We start from the raw sequence: 19,031 nt of genomic DNA on the forward strand, positions 1-19,031 counted from the left end.
GAACGACCGCCTGCGCAGTAATAACTTGTATGAAGATTTCCAGTCAGGATTTAGAGTACATCATAGTACAGAAACAGCACTGGTAAAGGTCACTAATAATCTATTTAGCATCAGACAATGGACTACTCTCTATACTCGTCATGTTAGATCTTAGTGCTGCATTCAACACTATAGATCACAACATTTTATTACACAGACTGGAACATGTCATTGGGATTAAAGGAACAGCACTAGAGTGGTTTAAATCGTATCTATCGGATAGATTTCAGTTTGTACATGTTAATGATGAATCTTCGATGCACAGCAAAGTTAGCTACAGTGTTCCACAGGGTTCTGTGCTTGGACCGATTCTTTTCACTTTATATTTGTCCCCTTAGGCAACATTATTAGGAAACACAAATTTCCGTTGTTATGCAGATGATACCCAGCTATATTTATCTATGAAACCAGGGGAAACTAATAAATTAGTCAAACTTCAAGCTGCTTAAAAGACAAAGGCCTGGATGTCCTCCAATTTCCTTCTCCTAAATCCAGAAAAGACAGAGGTTATACTGTTTGCGCCTAAAAATCGCAGAGACACTATGTCTAAACACATTCTCACCCTTGATGACTTAGTATTGGCCTCAAATAATACTGTAAGAAATCTTGGAGTCATCTTTGACCAGGATATCTCCTCCCTGGGGGAACTCTACTGATACACTGAGCTCCTCTCCTTTCTCCTCTATCCATTCAGATTCTACCATTTCATGTCATTAACTTTGTGTCTTCTCTCTCCTGTAGTTGTGTTTCCTCCTCTCTGTCTCCCTCTCTCTGTTCTCCTCTGCAGGTATCCTCGGCCTGGAGCTGTACATTGGGTTTTGGTTGCCTGCTGTTCTTTTCTCTCTCTCCTCTTTCCACTCACCCCAACTGGTCGAGGCAGATGGCCACCAACTATGAGCCTGGTTCTGCTGGAGGTTTCTTCCTCTAAAGGGAGTTTTTCCTCTCCACTGTTGCCTAAAGCTTGTTCAAATGGGATTGTTGGGTTTTCTATATCATTTTTTGTATAATTATTCTCTGTAAGGTCTTAAACCTTAAACACTGTAAAGCGCCTTGAGATAACTTCTGTGGTGAATTGGCGCTATACAAATAAAACTGAATTGAATTAAATTGAATAGTACTGTGTCTAATGATATGCAGGTTTGAACAAAGTTTAAATTTAAAGGAGCTTCTTATTCCTGTGTTTTTGTCTGAAATAAAAAGACACTGCAGGTTTAAAATGATGAAATACAAATCTTTATTATGACAAAAATACTGTCACCAACATCATCATCATCATCATCATCACCTCGTCCAATAAGGACTCTGCTCTGTTTGAATCTTATACACAAACATCTTCAATTTAAATAACAAGGCCCAAAAGCAACAAGCAACAATCTTCCTCCTCTTCTTCATTGCTTAAAGGAGCGGTCCAACATTTTTATTTTCCTTCGGATGAAAACTGAAGACGCTTCAAGAAATGTTAAACTGTTCCTTTAACTTCTTATTTTCTAAAGCAGAAATCTTTGTTTCTGGATAAAAAGCAGCCGAAATATCCTCCTTTTCCTCAAGGGGGATCCATAAAGTATGTCATTTATTATTATTTTATTTTGTCTCTTTAAGCCCCACCCCCTCCACCTGTACCTGTCTGGAGGCAGGGCTATGTGTTTAGGTTTTAAGGCAGCCTATTGGTCGGCAGTCACATGTTGTTGAATCCCATCATGCCTTTCATGTTTCCAGCAGCTCCCTGCTGAAACTGACGCATCATGGACTGAAGACCAGCCATTCCACCTTAAAAACAGAAACCAGAGTGAATGATTAGTAATCAAGATTTCATCACTGGTCCCTGGAACAAGCCTGAACCTGGACACGAGGAGCTCAGTCAAGGGTTCAAGAGCAGGTCTCACCCATGTGGTGCAGGACTCGAGGGTCCATCATCTTGGCCATCTGCTGGTTCAGTTTGGCCATCTGAGATGGGTTCACATTCTTGGACATGTCTCCTCCTGAAACAGACCATCCACACGTCCCGTTACGGCAGAGACATAGGGTCAAACCCTCAGTTCCCCCACCCCCCACCCCTCAGAGACCAGGTCCTGCTGAGTTTACCTTTGAACAGCCCTTTGATGCCCCCCATCTTCTTCACCATTTGGGCGAACTTGGTGTACTGGGTCAGCAGCTCCTGGACGTCTCTGGTGGCAACCCCAGACCCCCGGGCCACTCTCTGGATCCTGTTGGGCTGCTTACTGAACAGCTTGGCCCCATCTTTACTGTCCAGTTCTGCAGACACACACAGACCAGTCAGACCAGTGGTGTGGACTTAGTTGGATCTAACTGAATGTGGATTCTGGTCTTCTCCCTACAGAGGGTCTGAGTGTGTCCACACAGCTCTGGGTTTACCTGCACTAGACATTCAGGTGCAGAAAACTAATTCACATCTAACGGGACTGATGCACCGTGGGGAGGATCCTGAACCCAGACAGTGTCCAGCCTCCGTTCTGAGATCCTGGTTTTCATCAGGTTTATTTAACAACAAACTGACCTATATATGAACCCATGGAACAGGCCCAGGCTGTCCACATCAGGAATCGTCAGGTTTCAATACCGGTAATATTGAGAAGGTGTCAGTGTCTGTCTTTATAACTGTTCAGTTTATGACCTGACAACTCTGCGATGGTAGAGTTTGGACCTTTAACACCAACAAAAGCGTCACTTAAATGTTATCGGAACCAAACAGATTCTGACTTTATGTCACCGTGGAAACACCGGCGGTGTGTTACCCTGGTCGTTCATGCTGTCCATGATGGTCATCAGCTTCTTCAGTCGGGCCATCGACTCCTGTTCATTTCCTTTACTCATGAAGTCTGTGCCGAAACCAGGAATCATCCCCTGAACACAGTAAGAACAGAGAGCCGCTCAGCTTCTACTGCCGTGAAACACAAAACACAGACAAGTCTGTGCGAGTCCAGTTAGTGACTCAGGTACAAGTTAGTGAAGCAGATCCTTAAGTCCTTAAATCCTTAAGTAACTCGGGCGTCACCACTGTCGACACGCTTACCATGATCTGTCCGAACGGTCCCATCTTCATGATGTTCTGGAACTGCTCGTACATGTCTCTGAGGGTGAACTGACCTGAAGGTCGGAGGTCACACATCAGTCATCACACCCATAATGCACAGCGTGTTCTTCAGGTGTGTTTGGTCAGTTTCTCACCGTGTTTGAGTTTGTCGATCAGCTCTTCGTTGTCGTCCAGCTTGAGCTCGTTCACTCTGTCGATCAGTCCTTCGATGTCTCCCATTCCTGACGGTAAGAGGACGAGACGCAGTCAGTGAAAACAAGTGAACTGGTCTGTGTGTGAGACGACCACAACAAAAAGGTGGATTCAAACGTCACACAAACAGAAACTTCAGTGTAAATTTTGAAAGATTTCAGTAATTACGACTATGTTTCCAGTTCCAGAATCCAGTTTTGAATCCTTTATCAAAGGACCAAGTCTAAAAAAATAATAATAATAATAATGTATACTTCATTGATCCCCTTGGGGAAATTCGTTTTGGACAGCTGCCAGACTGAGTTGGCGCTACTACGGGGTTTCGGTGTCTTGTCCAAGGACACCTCAGCAAGTAGCCAGGAGAAACCGGGAATCGAACCACTCACCCGGGGATTCGTAGGCAACTGCTCTACCACCTGAGCTACTGCCGCCCCTTAAGAAAGTACAGTTTAATTTTACTTCATCTAAAGAACACGGTAACTTGAGAACATTTAAACTGTGAAACATGAAAATTGCTGAAACTGAAAATGTGAAGGAAAAGTTTCATATCCACATGTAGGTATTTAACAACTTGGTACCAGATCTAAAATGGAACCACCTGTCAGTACATCATTAGGTTTTAGTAGTCTTGATTTTTCTTTCAATCAATGAGTCTCCGCTGTGAGAAGTGGAGATGTTACCGAGCAGTTTGCTGATGAAGGGCTGAGTCTTAAACGGCTCGAAGTCATCGATGTGTTCTCCGGTCCCGATGAAGATGATGGGACTCCTGGTAGCTGCCACGCTGATGGGAAACAGCAGAAGAAGAAGAGGGTTAACACCAGCGAGGTGACGGAGGCTGTGACATCATCATCAGCAGAGGACTAGGGTCTTACGCGCTCAGAGCTCCGCCTCCTTTGGCGTGTCCATCCAGCTTGGTGACGATCACCGACGCCACGTCCACTTTGTCTTTAAAGGCTTTTGCCTGAGCCTCACAGGCCTGGCCGATTGACGCGTCCATCACGTACACGATGTTGTCTGGTTGCTACGATGACAACAGGAGAAATGACCGTTACCTCCGATGCTTGGTCAGATCTGTGACAGTGCAGTCAGGGAAGTGCAAACCTGCAGCAGTATGTTCAGGTACTCACCACAGCGTTGGAGACCTGCAGCATCTCCTCGAACAGCGAGTCTTCCTGTTTGTGTCGTCCACTGGTGTCCACGATAATGATCTCAAAGTTCTCAGCTTTGAACTTCTCTACGCCCTCTGAGGCGATCACCACCGGGTCCATCTCTGTGTAACTGAGCACAACACACAGAGTTAACAGCAGGGGGCACTGTGTGATAACCTGCTTAGGGTAAACTCACCTGCCGTAGAAGGGAATTCTGGCTTTGGTGGCGTTTTGTTTGAGCTGATCGAAGGCACCTGGACATGGAAACAAGAAAATGTTTTCCTGAAGAAAATGTGCAGTTTGCTGTGGAAACATTTAAGATGCCTCAAATACTAAAAGTTAGTGTTCAAATCAGTTGCTGAGACAGGCACTGATGGACGCTGTAGATTAGTATTTGAGCACTGAAAGCAGCTGAAATGTGATGTGACGTGCTGAATCTCCTGTGAGTCTGCACGTTTTGGTGCATCACACAGAAGTGTTGGGCCCACAAATCTGGGACTGTGTGGTGGATGGGTTCTGGTTTAAAGGTTGAATGAAGCAAGAGTAGGCTAAATATTGGTTTCCTGAATGTGAACATTAAGGTAATTTTATGGAAAATTAAAAGTTAAATATGTCTAAGTTTAAATTCATGTGCCAAGTGACTGCAGGTGCCTGAAGCGTCATATCAGGGGTTTTGAAAGCAGCTAAAGTGTTGTTACCAGCTCTGAAGGTGTCGGCACAGATCAGACAGGTTTTCCAGCCTTTCCTCTGGTAATAATAAGCGAGCTGCAGGAGAAACAGACACGTGAGGAGGTGGGGCCTATGTGCACAGTGGAGGTGGCAGGAGGGTCCAACCGCAGACCTCAGTTCTGGGGACACAATGTCTGCGAGCCAATCAGAGAAGACTAGGGTCCCAGACATGAGGTGCATCACTTCCTTTAGCAGAGATTATATTCAATGTTGAATTAATTTTCCCAAACATTTCAGTGTTTTTGTACCTGACTTTATAGCTGTCAGCTTTTATCACGTCACATAATATATGACAGCACCAAATCATTGCTTCGGGTTAGTTTCATTTGTATGTTACAGTGCATCCAGAAAGTTTTCAGTGCTCAACTTTTTCCACATTTTGTTCTGTTTTTCCTGCATGGATTAAATTAGTATTTCCCTCATATTTCTACAAATAATACAACAAAATGACAAGAGGAAATAAGTTTTCAAACTTAAATAAAATTTAAAATAAAAAATAAAATCACATGTACATAAGTATTCGCAGTTTTTGCTGAGGCCACTGTGCTCTTCAGAACATTCGATGCTGCAGAACTTTTTCTGTACCCTTCCCCAGAACTGTGCCTCGATAATTTCTTGGACTCCATGGTTTGGTTGGTTAACTGTGGGACCTTTTACAGGCAGGTGTGTTTCTTTCCAAATCATGTCCAATCAACTGAACTTCCCACAGGTGGACTCCAAACAAGATTTCAAACAAAATTATCTTATTTTGTCACTATGGGGTATTGTTTGTAGACGTTTGAGGAAAATAATTAATTTAATCCACTTTGGAATAAGGCTGTGTGTGTAAAATATGTGGACAAAGTTAAGTGATGTGAATACTTTCAGGATGCCATGTAAGTAACAAAGAAAACTTTCTATATTGTAGTTAGCATTAGCTAATGTCAACAGCTAGCATCACACGTCTGCTCTCAAACATGCACCGACCCTGAAACTTTAAGACTTTAACCAGGTGAGCTGCACGTGACAACGCAAACTTCAGCTCGAGAGTTAACCGGACTTTATCCTGCGAGGTACCTGGTATAAAGTCTGCGTAATGTCCGTGTGAGCCCAGGTGTGAACACAGCAGTGTATAGTCCAGAGTATTCACAGTAAGTGAGGGGGTTACTTTCAGCCGGTCCACTCAGCACAACATCAGAAAGTTTAGGTGTTAAAAACCATGACTGTTTGTCTGGTTCAAGATGCATGTGTGAAAACTGAGGTTAAGATCTACTTTTACATTTACTTGTTTATCCAAAGCAACTTACAAAGGTACAACTCTGTCTAAGGACCGCTACTGGAGGTAGACCACAGCTGGGATTCAAACCCTGGTCTTCCGCATAGAGGGTGGTGATCTTACCACTACACTATCCAGCGCTATCGAGATCTAATGTCTAAACATTACACTCATTGTGGGGCTTTCTCCCTTAAAAGGGTGTTAAATGCAGCCATAAAATTAGTGGCATATTTTATTTTGTACTTTTGTCTGGAAAGGAAGTGACACACCTCACATCTGGGATCTTACTCTGACTGCATCGCAGACCTCGGGTCCCCAGAATTGAGGTCAGCAGTTGGACCCTCCTTGGAGGTGGGGTTAATTTTCAGGTGTGTGTGTGTGTGTGTGTGTGACGTTACCTTGGAGCAGGTTGTGGTTTTCCCACTGCCCTGCAGACCAACAAACATGATGACATTGTTCTTTCCTTTAGTGGGAGTCCAGGCCTTCACTCCAGGGTCCACCAGCTGCATACACAGTACACACAGTATTACAAACGGTACACACACAGAGACTGGTGGTGGCCTGGTGGCTCAGTGGGTAGATCATCTGCTTTAAATGGAAGAAGGTTCGGGGTTCAAACCCCTGTCCTTGAGCTCCACGTTAGCTCCCCGGGCGCTTCAGTACCAGTCACAGTAAAATCAGTTCCAGTCTTTGTATAAAAACCTGAACGAGGAGACTGGGTTGAAAAACTGTGAATTGGTCCTTTACATATATTTGCATCCTGTTCTCAAACAGCCTGGAAACTCAAGATTTAATTCCCTGATTCTTCCAGGTCTTTTTAAGGACTGACCTTGACAAGCTCCTTGAAGACAGCATGCTGGATCATCCTCCTCTTGTTCAGACCCGAGGCCATCTCCTCCAGATCTATGGCAGACCTGTAGGGACAAAAACCACAAACAGTTGACTCAGTACTGCTGGACCGGACCAGACTGAGCCAGGTTTAGGTTATGGACCAGGACTAAGGTGTGTGGGACTCACTTGACATTTTCTCTCAGCTGTTTGACGAGTTTGATGTTGACGTCGGCCTCCAACAGAGCAGCACATACCTCCTTTAACATAGCATTCAGCACCTGAAACAACACAGACAGGATTAGAGTCGGAACTGGATTCACGTCTCAGGACTGGGCTCTCTCTGAGGACTCTGGCTTCAGTTCGGATAAAACCAGAGTTACCTCTTCATTGATGATAGTGGCATTGCTGAGGGACCTCAGCGCAGAGGTGATCTTCCTCCCCAGGTCGGCTAACACCATGTTGGTGGTCTGAACAGATCCTGAAAACATAGATACATTGAGTCAACACGGGAACCAGGAGCTTTGTTTCAAAAGAAATAGATCTCAGGTAAAACAAAGACAAAGGTGAAGCTTATAGTTAGAGATGGATCAGGTGACTCTGAACCATCTCTTAGTTCTGCTGATATAGGTTAGTCTGCTGGGGGACCTCTACTGATAAACCGAGCTCCTCTCCTCTCTCCTCTATCCATTCTAATTCTACCATTTCATGTCATTAACTTTGTGTCTTCTCTCTCCTGTAGTTGTGTTTCCTCCTCTCTGTCTCCCTCTCTCTGTACTTTTCTGCAGGTATCTTCGGCCTGGAGCTGTACATCTCCAGAATCCAGTGGACCTGCCCAATGTTCTTGCTGCTTGTTGTTGTCTTATTGCCTGCTGTTCTTTTCTCTCTTCTCTTTCCACTCACCCCAACCGGTCGTGGCAGATGGCCGCCCACTATGAGCCTGGTTCTGCTGGAGGTTTCTTCCCCTAAAGGGAGTTTTTCCTCTCCACTGTTGCCTAAAGCTTGCTCAAATGGGGTTGTTGGGTTCTTTTATATCATTTTTTGTATAATTATTCTCTGTAAGGTCTTAAACCTTGCATCGTAAAGTGCCTTGAGATAACTTCTGTTGTGAATTGGCGCTATACAAATAAAACTGAATTGAATTGAACACTAACTATCTGATTTACCTGTAAAATGTTCACCTTCACACTATGCTGTTACACACAGTCACACCTGGAGCCGTGTTCAAAGCTGAGAGTCCTGGTCTAAGAAGGATTCAGGAAACTTCTCAGAGCGACTCCAGTCACAGCTTAGTGTGACTGGTATTGTGATGATCTGAGAGAAATAGCTGCTCTGACTTTATGATTTGAATCCAAAAGCCAAAACACAACCGAGTTGAAGAACCTTCTTAAGAGGTTTCACCTGCATGTATCAAAACAGTAAACGATATGTTAACTGACTAAATGTAAGAGAGAATGTGCACATGTCAGAGTGGTCGTCACATGATAGAAGAAATAGAAAATGACAGACTGTTATGTTAAGACACAATTTAGGTGATAGTAGGATTTGAATAAATAAAAATGTATTAGCTGATACTAATCACTGTTCAGTCTGTTTCAGTAGCAGATTGATTAACATGTAGTCCACTGTGATGTTATGTTATGAGAAACCATCTTCATCCTGTAATGCTCTGATGATGTAGTTTGTGTCTCATCAGTTTTCTCAGTACCGTTGGTGAAGTCTGCTCTGTGTGGTCTGAACGTCCAGAGAAATAAATGAGGAACATGTTGGTCTCAGTTGTGCAGTAGTTGTCTGATCACTGCTGATAGAAAGTTCCAACAGAGACAGGTCATCACTGCTGCTCTGGTTCATGTTCTCATATTTTACTGTGTCGGCTGATGTGAGCAAATCTCTAATAATATCGACCACAAACATGATCCCTACATGATCCACACTGTGTGTTCTCAGTGTCATTCAGTGTTTTCTCTGTCCTTCCACCATTTTGTCATCTGATTAAGAAACTCAGGAGCCTCTTAAAAGTCCTCCTCCCTACTCCAAACTATTTTTCACCATAGGAGTTATTTTAAGCTCTTATATACTTTGTGAATAATTTTTCTCTTAACTAGGATTTAGTCTGAACTTTAAGAAGAAATTCTTTAAAAAGGATATAATTCTAAGAATTTTCTTAGAATGTGTCAACTAGGAGCAACTTTTAGGTTCAGGAAGCTTTGGGAATACGACTCCTGCATGTCAATGTCAAACAGGAGGTTTTACCTGTCCTGTTTGTGTGTTTCTGTTAAATGGGTAATATCACAGCTAACTATCTGTAAGTATATTAAAAATGTTTTAGAGGAGCTCTATTTTAGTTTTCCCATCTTGATGTAAATATTTTTCAGCACAACCCTGGCACCTACTGTCGCACTTTGTCAATAATCATATTAGTTTTCCCCTTTCTGTCCAGTTATTACTGCATCTTGTTCGCTGAGGACTGAACTGTCCAGCATCTAATAATGATTTCTATGTGAACTGGCCTTAAGATGAATTCAGTGTTAAGTTGTTTGGTGACTGGTGATTATATTTGTTTTCTTTAAATTTCACTAGTAGTTTCCTGATCCAAGTACTTCAGTATTATGTATGTGCTGATGTAGTTTTCTGCAATGACATTTACTGATGAGAAACAGTCAGCGTTTAGTGAGTCTACTGAAGTGGCATTGGCAGGTTCAGACAGAACATGTTTGAGTTCAGTAAAGACAGGATAAGATTCGGGTCAAAATTATTTCAGCTGATACTTTTCAATTCCACAGCGTGAGCTGGGACCAGCCTGTTTGTATCAGTGTCTATCTCTACAGCTAGTCTAGTACAGGTGTGCCTAATAAAGTGACTACCACTCATTTCATTGATTATGTTTACACACAGTGAAATTTTGAAGTTTCACATTTTCAAAATTAGCACTCAGACAGGTCCGTTGTTTGTGGACATGTGTATGCTGAAGATTAAAGTTCATAAATTTCCCCTTTAGCAGCTGTTTGTAGGGACAGTGGAGCTCACTTTTTTCAGTTTCATCAGTTGCAGCTGTGACATAATAAACTACACTTTGTCTGAGACCTTGGTATCAGATGAAGTTCTGCTGAAACATCAGTTTACTACAACGACTAGAAAAATAAAATCAAGGTTTAAACTAATTCTCAGCGTCTCCAAAGATTTTTTTCTATCACAAGAAAGTGACATTTCTTATTGCTTGATGTTTTCCACATAAAACTGAGAAAATGACGTGCAGTTTGATCAGTAATGATCTGACATCAAGAGTTTGTTTTCGACATTTTAACGTCGTTCTGACTCAAAACCACTTTAAATTAAATCTTCAGTGAACATTTTTAGATACAGCGCAGATTAAGCTTTTTAAATCCGTAACTTCACAATAACTATTCACCTCTATCATCATTATTAAAATTCGATCCCCTCTGATCACATCACCGTATCGATAACCTGAGTGAGTGATGATTTTTTATTGGTTTATGATCAGTTGTTCAGTTTTAAACAATAACATGTCAGCTGTTTACGGAGCTAACGTTAGCTTAGCAGTTAGCCGCTAGCCGTTTAAAAAGAATGAAGATTAGCCGTTAGCTTCGCTAGCCGTGTGTTGGCTGCGTTTACATGGACACTGTCAGCGACTTAAATAGGCAGACGAACACCTGTAAACACAGTGGGAACGTTAACGGACTCGTTTACGGAGATTTCAAGATAGACTGAGCTTTCTTACCGCCTCTCGGTGAGTTTAATCAAACAACAGCACAAACTCTCAGAGGAACGTCATCCAACGTTCACGGAACCGGAAACACGCAACTCCGCTTCTTCTTCGCCTCTAGCTATATCGTGAAGTCCAAACCCATGTCCTCCACCTGCTGGAAAGGTGTATAAACTGTGTCAGTGCAAGTGTGTGGTGAAGCTGCAGATCTTGTTCTAACCTTCATCAGAGCAGCTGTCCCACAAAACCTGAGCAGGAAATTCTTAAAAATGTTAAAGGCGACACTTTCACTTGTTGGGTCAGTTTCCTTTGTGGATATTTATTAAAATGTATTATTATTATTATTATTTATTAATGTCTGAGGACATTTCACAAACAGCAGCCACCTGTACAGAGCTCGAGTTTTTCACCTTGTTATGTTAACTGACCCAGGGACAACACAGCTGGTCACTGTAATCATGAAATGAGAGCTTAAGTAAATTACGGTAACTATGGTAACAGACCATAATAATAGTAGTCATCTAAAACCAGAATTACATTCACACCATCTATGTTTCTGAGAAAAGATTTATGTTTGTGTTTCAGTTCTGATCCAGTTCATCATTAGCAGATTTAGGTTCAACGTCTTGTTCTTATTACAATGGCTCCAGATCAAGGGTTAAACAGCTTCAATGAACCAAAAATAAATCCAGATTGTAATAATCAACAGTCTGATCTGAAGAACTCAGTGATCCATGTAGAATGAACAAGGTTCTTTTTTTAAATTTGAAATAAAAACATTTTATAAAATGTTCAAAATTCACTTTTTACCAAAATCTGACTTTATTAGAAAAAAGTTTAGTCTCTGTGAACTGGTTCCAGGCCAGAGAGGTAAAAAATGTTTTGTTCAACAAGACGACATCCAGGAGGTCGGAGGTCGTCATGCTGGGCTGTCACTCTGCAGGCTGCTGCCCACCTCCCTCCACTGGAGAACCTGATTGGACAAAGTCTGCAGCTCCACTACCTGAGCCAGCAGCCAGGTGAGAGAAGTGTCCTGATACAGAAAGAGAGAGAGACATAGACTTTGTTGAACAAATGCAGGATAAATTAAACCCAGGCACGTTACCATGTAGATTTATCCTGTGCAGCCGAACCAGGATTTCCCAGTACAGCTCTGACTCAGTTACTGCTTTCACACCTACAGTACGGTAATCACACTCGAGTTTATACTAAAAGAACTGCACTGAGACCCCCAGAAAGAGGTGGTCTTGATCCGAATCACTTAGCGAACTCTGGTGCGGTCCTCCTGGTGAGAATGCGTACCGAACCAAAACGGGACCAAATGCTATGAATCGCATGATGTGAGGACTTTGGTTAGTGTGTAGATTTTCCTCTTCTTTGTTTGTCCACTAAAAACATGCTGTCTGATTAATGGAGGACAAATGTGGAGACGTGAGGAGGTGAAGTGTGTCACAGACACCAGGTCTGATGTAACGTAATAAACAATAATCAACAGGATCAAGGACCAACCTGTGTTAACATTCATAGTGAACTCATCTCCCTACTGTCACACAAACGTACAATAGTCCACAACACTTCACCTTCTTCCTGTATTTACTGCAGGAACATATTCCGGACTCCAACTCCACCATCAGCGGCTTCAGGACTGTGCGGGCAGACAGAGACTGTAGGAGTAGCGGTAAGAGGAGAGGAGGGGGGATTGCAGTGCTTGTGAGTAACAGGTGGTGTAACCCTGGACATGTTACGGTAAAGGAGCGTCTCTGTAGCCCGGACATTGAACTCCTAGCTGTAAGTCTGCGTCCATATTATCTACTGAGGGAGTTTAACTGTGTTATTGTCATCACAACTTACATTCCCTTGTCAGCCGCTCCTGAAGTAGCGTGTGACGTCATTAACTCACCGCTAACTTACAGAACCAGCATCCAAACTCCTTCATAACAATAACAGGAGACTTCAACCACACTGTGGTTGTGGTTGTCAACTGCTCCACCAGAGACAATAAGACTTTAGATTTACTGTATGCAAACATGAAGGATGCATACACCTCCACTGCTCTCCCTCCCTTAGGCAGATCTGACCACAACCTGGTGCTCCTCACCTCCGTCTACACTCCTATTGTTCAGAAGCAGACAGTGACCACGAGAACTGTAAGGAAGTGGTCTCAGGAAGCTACTGAGACTCTGCAGGGGTGCTTTGAAGCCACAGACTGGAATGTTTTCTGTGACCAACATGGAGACGACATCAATTCCATGACAGACAGCGTCAGAGTACATTAACTTCTGTGTGGACAACATCATCCCAACCAGGACTGTGAGGTGCTTCTCTAACAACAAGCCCTGGATCACCAGCAACTTAAAGGAGCTGCTGAACAGGAAGAAGAAGGCCTTTTTGGAGGGAGACAAGGACCAGGTGAAGTCTGTGCAGAGAGAGCTGAGGGTGAGTCTGAGGCAGAGTAAAGACGCTTACAGAAGGAAGCTGGAGAACCAACTCCAGCAGAACAACATGAAGCATGTGTGGTCTGGAATGAAAAAGATCACTGGCTTCAAGGAGAAGGGGAACCAGGTGGAAGGGAACCTGGACAAGGCCAACGAGCTGAACCATTTTTTCAACAGGTTTACAGAACTACCGCCCTTCATCTCCCCCTCCTCCACCTCCAGACACTCTGCTGCACCCTCTTCCTCCTCCCCCTCCTCTGTCAGACTCACAGACAGAACAGTGTCTCCACTGCTGCCCCCCCACACCCATCCTACAATGAATATCAGAGACGGTCATAAAACCACAACCGTCACTGGAACTCTTGCAGTGGAACTCTGATTGTTCATTACTCCTATCCTACCACAGTCTCGGTTTAGTTAAAGCTGAAGTTATCATGTGACTGACCAGCTGGGTGAGGTAGTCTCTGGTTCTGATCCAACTGTGGACTGACTTCAGCTTCTCTCCCAGAGTCTCAACGAAGTCCAGCAGCAGCTTCACAGAGTTCACCACAGACCTGAAACACACCATAGATCGTCCACTACAGTTTCAGATGGAACCATAGTACCACTACCACTAACACTACTCCTTCTACTACAGTACTAAAGTCCCAGCTACGGCCTCACTATCAACATAGTGACTGTAGTAGTAGCGATGTATTTTTATGTACTGTATGGTCCCACATGTCAGAGGGGGACCTAAAAGACCAGGTGGTCTCTCTGGACTCGGTTAGGGTTAGGGCATGTCTAGACTGTTCTGTGGACTGAGGCTCATCTCCTGCTACTTCACTTTTTCTTTTTGTAAACTGTGCATTTATATTTTTTATTGTTCTTTCCTCATTTTGTAAAGTGTAGTTATGTTTTTTATACTTTGTTGTTCCTCATCTTAGTATTTATGTTGTGTCTTTACTGATTATTCGTAACTCATGTACATTTCTTATTTTGTTAATCACTGTGCTGTATTTTTATTTTGTTTAGTCAATGCATCATTCATTCATGTGCGCACTAGAGGCGCAGATTCAGTAACGAATCATCAAAGTCATTATTACCTGTGCAGGTGAGCCCGGACAGGCAGGTTGGTGCGACCCAGGGGCCTCATGAGTCTCTGCCGCAGATTGTTCTGGTCTTTCAGGACATCCTGCAGGTGACCACAGAACATCTGCAAGATTTGGAACCTCCGAGCTGCAGACATAGGGACCAAACAAAAATGGGTGAATGTCGAAACTTGCTAAAGGTTCAGAAATCAGCTGCTGATACGTTGAAGTCTATTCAGAGGAAGCAGCTGTGAGCAGAAACATTTTTCAGCTGATGAAACACTCACTGAGGTAAAACGTGTGTGTAACGTCAGCGTCCTCCTTCTCCGTCTGCAGCAGCTGCATCTCCAGCTGCAGCTGACACACAAAACAACAAGTCATCCAGAATCCTCCGAACGTCTGTGTCTAATCTCGGTTTGAGTCTAGCTGCGTTTCCTGCAGCTTTGGATTTTATTTCAATCCAAGTAAAGAAACAATGGACTTCTTTTAATGTTTCCGGTCATTTCTGCAGTTTGTTGTTGTTCATATATTGTCAGACTCTCAAACACTCAGGAGTGACTATAAAGTATCGTGTAAACAGGATATGACATCACACTGACTACCTGGTCCAGTTGTCTCTGTGTTCTGATTCGCTGTTCAGCCTCGTGCAGGTGAGAGGAGAAGGCAGGGCACTGCCTGGAGGAGGCGGAGTCTAAGTCCTCCTGAGAACAAGGTAGATAGAAGTCTTGTCTGTGAGGTTTGATCCAATCAGATTCACCAAACTCTTTAAGACTGAGTATTTTGTTTTATTTTGATTTTTTTTACCTGAGATAGGGCTCCTCTGGAGACACATCTGGCCAAAAGGTTGGCAGCTGGAGTCACGGAGAAAGGAAACAGGTCCCACTGAAGCATCTGCAACTCGGAGATAAAGTGAAGTGTCAGATTAAAGCAGGAAACGTGATTAAATGTTCATGATGTTTCTAATTACTAATCACATCAACTTCCCACATGGCTTCTCTAGACCCCGTGTCCGGACAAAATAAGACTAAATCTACAAGACCGAACTGAAGAGTGGTTGATAAAATGTCTAAACCCTGCTTTGTTGTTTTCTCACAGTTCTGTGAGTCTAAACATAAAACGATAGCAACTAAAATTGGCTGATTTTTTAAGCAGGTTTCGCATTGCTAACAGCTGGGACGAGCTCGGTTACATATGTCCATGCAATAAAGAATACATTATAGTTTTTCGGAATCACTGACTCCGTTACCGGGTCTGTATCGTTACAGGACCAGTTCAATGTTTGTTTCTTACCGTTTCAACCGAACAAACTTGTCTAAAATCCTGAACCGGATCCAGCTGAACTGAACCCGCTCGATGGTTCGTTTTCTTCTTCTTTAGGTTTCACGTCCAAACGTTTTGACATCAGCGCCCCCTGTGTGCGGCTCACGACTCGCACACGTTTTTACGTCTACTGTGGAGTTTGGACCGAACTAAAACCTGGTTCGTTAATCCTAAATCTAAATAATCCAGCACATCTGACCTTGTTGAGTGACTTTCCTTTCCGCAGACCCAGTGATCAGACTCAGCCTAGTGCAGTAGCTCTGGTTAGATCTGTTGAATCTGTTCTGTTTCGTGGTTTTTGTTGTATTTGTGTTGCTCTTTCTACTCCTTCCTGTCTAGTTTAGTCTATTCTGAGAAGAAGATGCTGGAAGCGAAGGTCTGGACTCAAACAGAAAGAGTGGAAGAGAGGGTTTAAACCTTTTCTTCCTACTGAGGTCCCTGGTAAATAAGATGGACGAGCTTGGAACGCTGACTATGACCCAGTGGAAGTTTAATGAGTGCAGTTTTAGGTGCTTTACTGAGACCTGGCTGCAGGAGCATGAGTTAAACAACTTCTTTAACAGATGCACAGTAGGACCCTCAAACATCCCTTCCTCCTCCTCCTCCCCCAGACCCAGGGACAGCACACCCATTACATCTCCACTGCCAGCCCCCTGCACCCCTCCACTACAAAAGACTACCACCAAACCATACCCATCATTGGGGACACCATGGAAAATGGGATCTAGGCCCCAGAGTCCCGAAGGCCTGTGCTGATCAGCTCTGTGGGCTCCTACAGCAGCTCTTCAACCTTAGCCTGAGACAGGAGCGTGTGCCGACATCATGTCCAAAATGTTCATCTGTAGCTGCTCTAGATGTGTACAGACCGCCTTCACCTGACACATCATAAAGGTTCTGGAGAGACTGGTACTGACCCATCTAAGGCCTCAGTTTGAAACATCTTTAGACCCACTACAGTTTGCCTATTGCCCCCAGGTTGGACTAGATGATGCCATCATCTACCTGCTCCAGAGATGTCTCTCTCACCTGGATAGAGCAGGCAGCGCTGTGAGGATCATCTTTTACTTTTTCTTTAGACCCTTTAATACAATCCAGCCAGTCCTGCTGAGAGAAAAGCTCCTGAAGATGCAGGTTCACTCCTCCACAGCTTCCTGGATCACTGACAGTCAAGTCAAGTCAAGGAGCTTTATTGTCATTCCAACCACATATAGCTGAAGCAGTACTTAGTGAAATGAGACGTTTCTCCAGAACCATGGTGCTACATAAGACCACCTGACAGACAGACCACCTGACAGACAGACCACAGTTTGTATGGCTGCGAGATTGTGATTCTAAACAGGTGATCAGCACCACAGGGGACTGTCCTCTCACCTTTCCTAATGTGGACTTTATGAGGATCAGACAAGCATGGTCTCCATTTTGGGAGAAGTAGAGGTGGTGAGGGTACAAACACCTGGGAGTTCGCCTGGACCACAGACTGGACTGGAAATGCAACACAGAGGCTGTTTACAGGAAGGGACAGAGCAGACTCTACTTCTTGAGGACGTTTAGGTTCTTTAATGGAGGAACAAGATGTTGAAAATCTGAGCTTCAGATCCTGGGACAACAACAAATTAAACAAACTGATCAGGAAGGCGAGCTCTGTGCTGGGGACTTCACTGGAACCCTTGGAGTAGATTGTTAAGAGCAGGTTGCTGAACAAACTGTTGAACATCATGGTACTGCTGTGAAAAGGTAAGGTCCAGGAAGTCATTTAAGATTAAAAATAAGAGTCTAAAAACTTTATTAATCCCAGAGGGAAATTGTTTTCCCTCGTTTCAGTTGTTCTCAACACAGACAGAAAGAAAAGGAACCACAACCAGCAAAGATCCAACACCAACAAAAATACAGAATAACATCAATAGAGAGAACTCAGTATATGTACAGAATATGTAAAATATGTAAAATAGATGAATGAAAATGGATCTATATTTATAGTCCAGGGTGGAATTACAGCAAGTATAAGACACAACTATTATTTCCCCCACCCCTTACAGAGGGGGGAGGAATTGTACAGATTAATGGCCACAGGTAGAAAGGACCTCCTGTGGTTCTCTGTGGAACACTTGATGTTAATCAGTTTCTGGCTGAACGTGCTCCTCTGTCCAGCCAACACTGTGCAGTGGGTGGGACGGATTGTCCAGGACTGAGAGGAGTTTGGACAGCATCCTCCTCTCAGCTACAACATGTAGAGGGTCCAGCTCCACCCCCAGAACAGAGCCAGCCCTCCTAATCAGTTTGTTTAGTCTGTTAGTGTCTGACACCTTCATGTTGCTGCCCCAGCAGACCACAGCATAGAAGATGACACTGGAACCACAGACTCATAGAACATCATCAGCACGGTGCTGCAGACGTTGAAGGACCTGAGTCTCCTCAGAAAGTACATCAGGCTCTGAGCCGTTTTGTACAATGCTGATGAGTTTTTGGTCCAGTCCAGTTTGTTGTCCAAGTACACTCAAGGTATTTGTACTCGGACACAACCTCCACCTCCTCCCCCTGTATAGAGAGAGGGATGACAGGACTCCCAGATTTCCTGAAGTCCATCACCAGCTCCTTTGTTTTATTGATGTTGAGTTGAAGATGGTTGAGTCCACACCAACAAAACTGTCCACCACTCCAGGACTCTGAGTTGTACCTGAAGTCTGAGGTGTACAGGGTGAAGAGGAATGGAGACAGAACTGTCCCCTGTGGAGCACGTGTGCTACAGACCACAGTGTCAGACACACAGTTCTGCAGGCGAACATACTGTGGGCGGTTGGTGAGGTAGTCCATGATCCAGGAAATCAGGGGAGTGTTGACCTGCATTTTTTTTTATTTCTCTCCCAGCAGTGCAGGATGGATGGTGTTGAATGCACTGGAGAAATCAAAAAACCTGATCCTCACTAAGCCCCCAGGCTTGTCCAGGTGGGTGTAGGTGCGATGGAGCGGATATATGATGGCGTCATCCACTCCAGCTTGGGGTTGATGGGCAGACTGGAGGGGGCAAGTGAGGATCGGAGATCGGAGGGACTACAGGATCAGCCTCTCAAAAGCCTACATAACATGTCAGAGCCACTGGTCTGTAGTCCTTCCTGCCAACAGCCATCACCCTGTACAACGACTATATTCAGATAGTGGAGAGCTCTGCTCCAACAGTTTAGCTATCGCTGGTGGGAAAGATTTGACAAACTAAATAAAAGTCTTTTCCTTTCCCGCTACAT

At 43.9% G+C, this 19,031-nt stretch overlaps 2 protein-coding genes across 2 annotated transcripts; both read right to left on the reverse strand.

Annotated features, from left to right (window-relative positions):
* Nucleotides 1–1,249: 1,249 nt before the first annotated feature.
* Nucleotides 1,250–11,116, reverse strand: srp54 (signal recognition particle 54). Its single transcript, XM_026340071.1, has 16 exons — nucleotides 10,983–11,116; nucleotides 7,627–7,724; nucleotides 7,433–7,524; nucleotides 7,245–7,329; nucleotides 6,814–6,918; nucleotides 5,130–5,196; nucleotides 4,628–4,685; nucleotides 4,411–4,561; nucleotides 4,156–4,304; nucleotides 3,964–4,064; nucleotides 3,226–3,312; nucleotides 3,071–3,144; nucleotides 2,793–2,901; nucleotides 2,122–2,292; nucleotides 1,923–2,018; nucleotides 1,250–1,806 (listed from the first exon to the last, which is right to left on the reverse strand). The coding sequence occupies exons 2-16, from the start codon at nucleotides 7,702–7,704 to the stop codon at nucleotides 1,715–1,717; spliced, it is 1,515 nt and encodes a 504-aa protein (XP_026195856.1). The 5' UTR covers nucleotides 7,705–7,724; nucleotides 10,983–11,116; the 3' UTR covers nucleotides 1,250–1,714.
* Nucleotides 11,117–11,271: 155 nt separating this feature from the next.
* haus2 (HAUS augmin like complex subunit 2) lies at nucleotides 11,272–15,870 on the reverse strand. The gene is made up of 7 exons (XM_026339074.1): nucleotides 15,763–15,870; nucleotides 15,277–15,363; nucleotides 15,075–15,173; nucleotides 14,760–14,829; nucleotides 14,488–14,620; nucleotides 13,848–13,956; nucleotides 11,272–12,000 (listed from the first exon to the last, which is right to left on the reverse strand). The coding sequence occupies exons 2-7, from the start codon at nucleotides 15,361–15,363 to the stop codon at nucleotides 11,887–11,889; spliced, it is 612 nt and encodes a 203-aa protein (XP_026194859.1). The 5' UTR covers nucleotides 15,763–15,870; the 3' UTR covers nucleotides 11,272–11,886.
* Nucleotides 15,871–19,031: the final 3,161 nt, after the last annotated feature.

Source organism: Anabas testudineus, chromosome 22 (assembly GCF_900324465.2).
Source record: "Anabas testudineus chromosome 22, fAnaTes1.2, whole genome shotgun sequence".
Taxonomy (NCBI): Eukaryota; Metazoa; Chordata; class Actinopteri; order Anabantiformes; family Anabantidae; genus Anabas; species Anabas testudineus.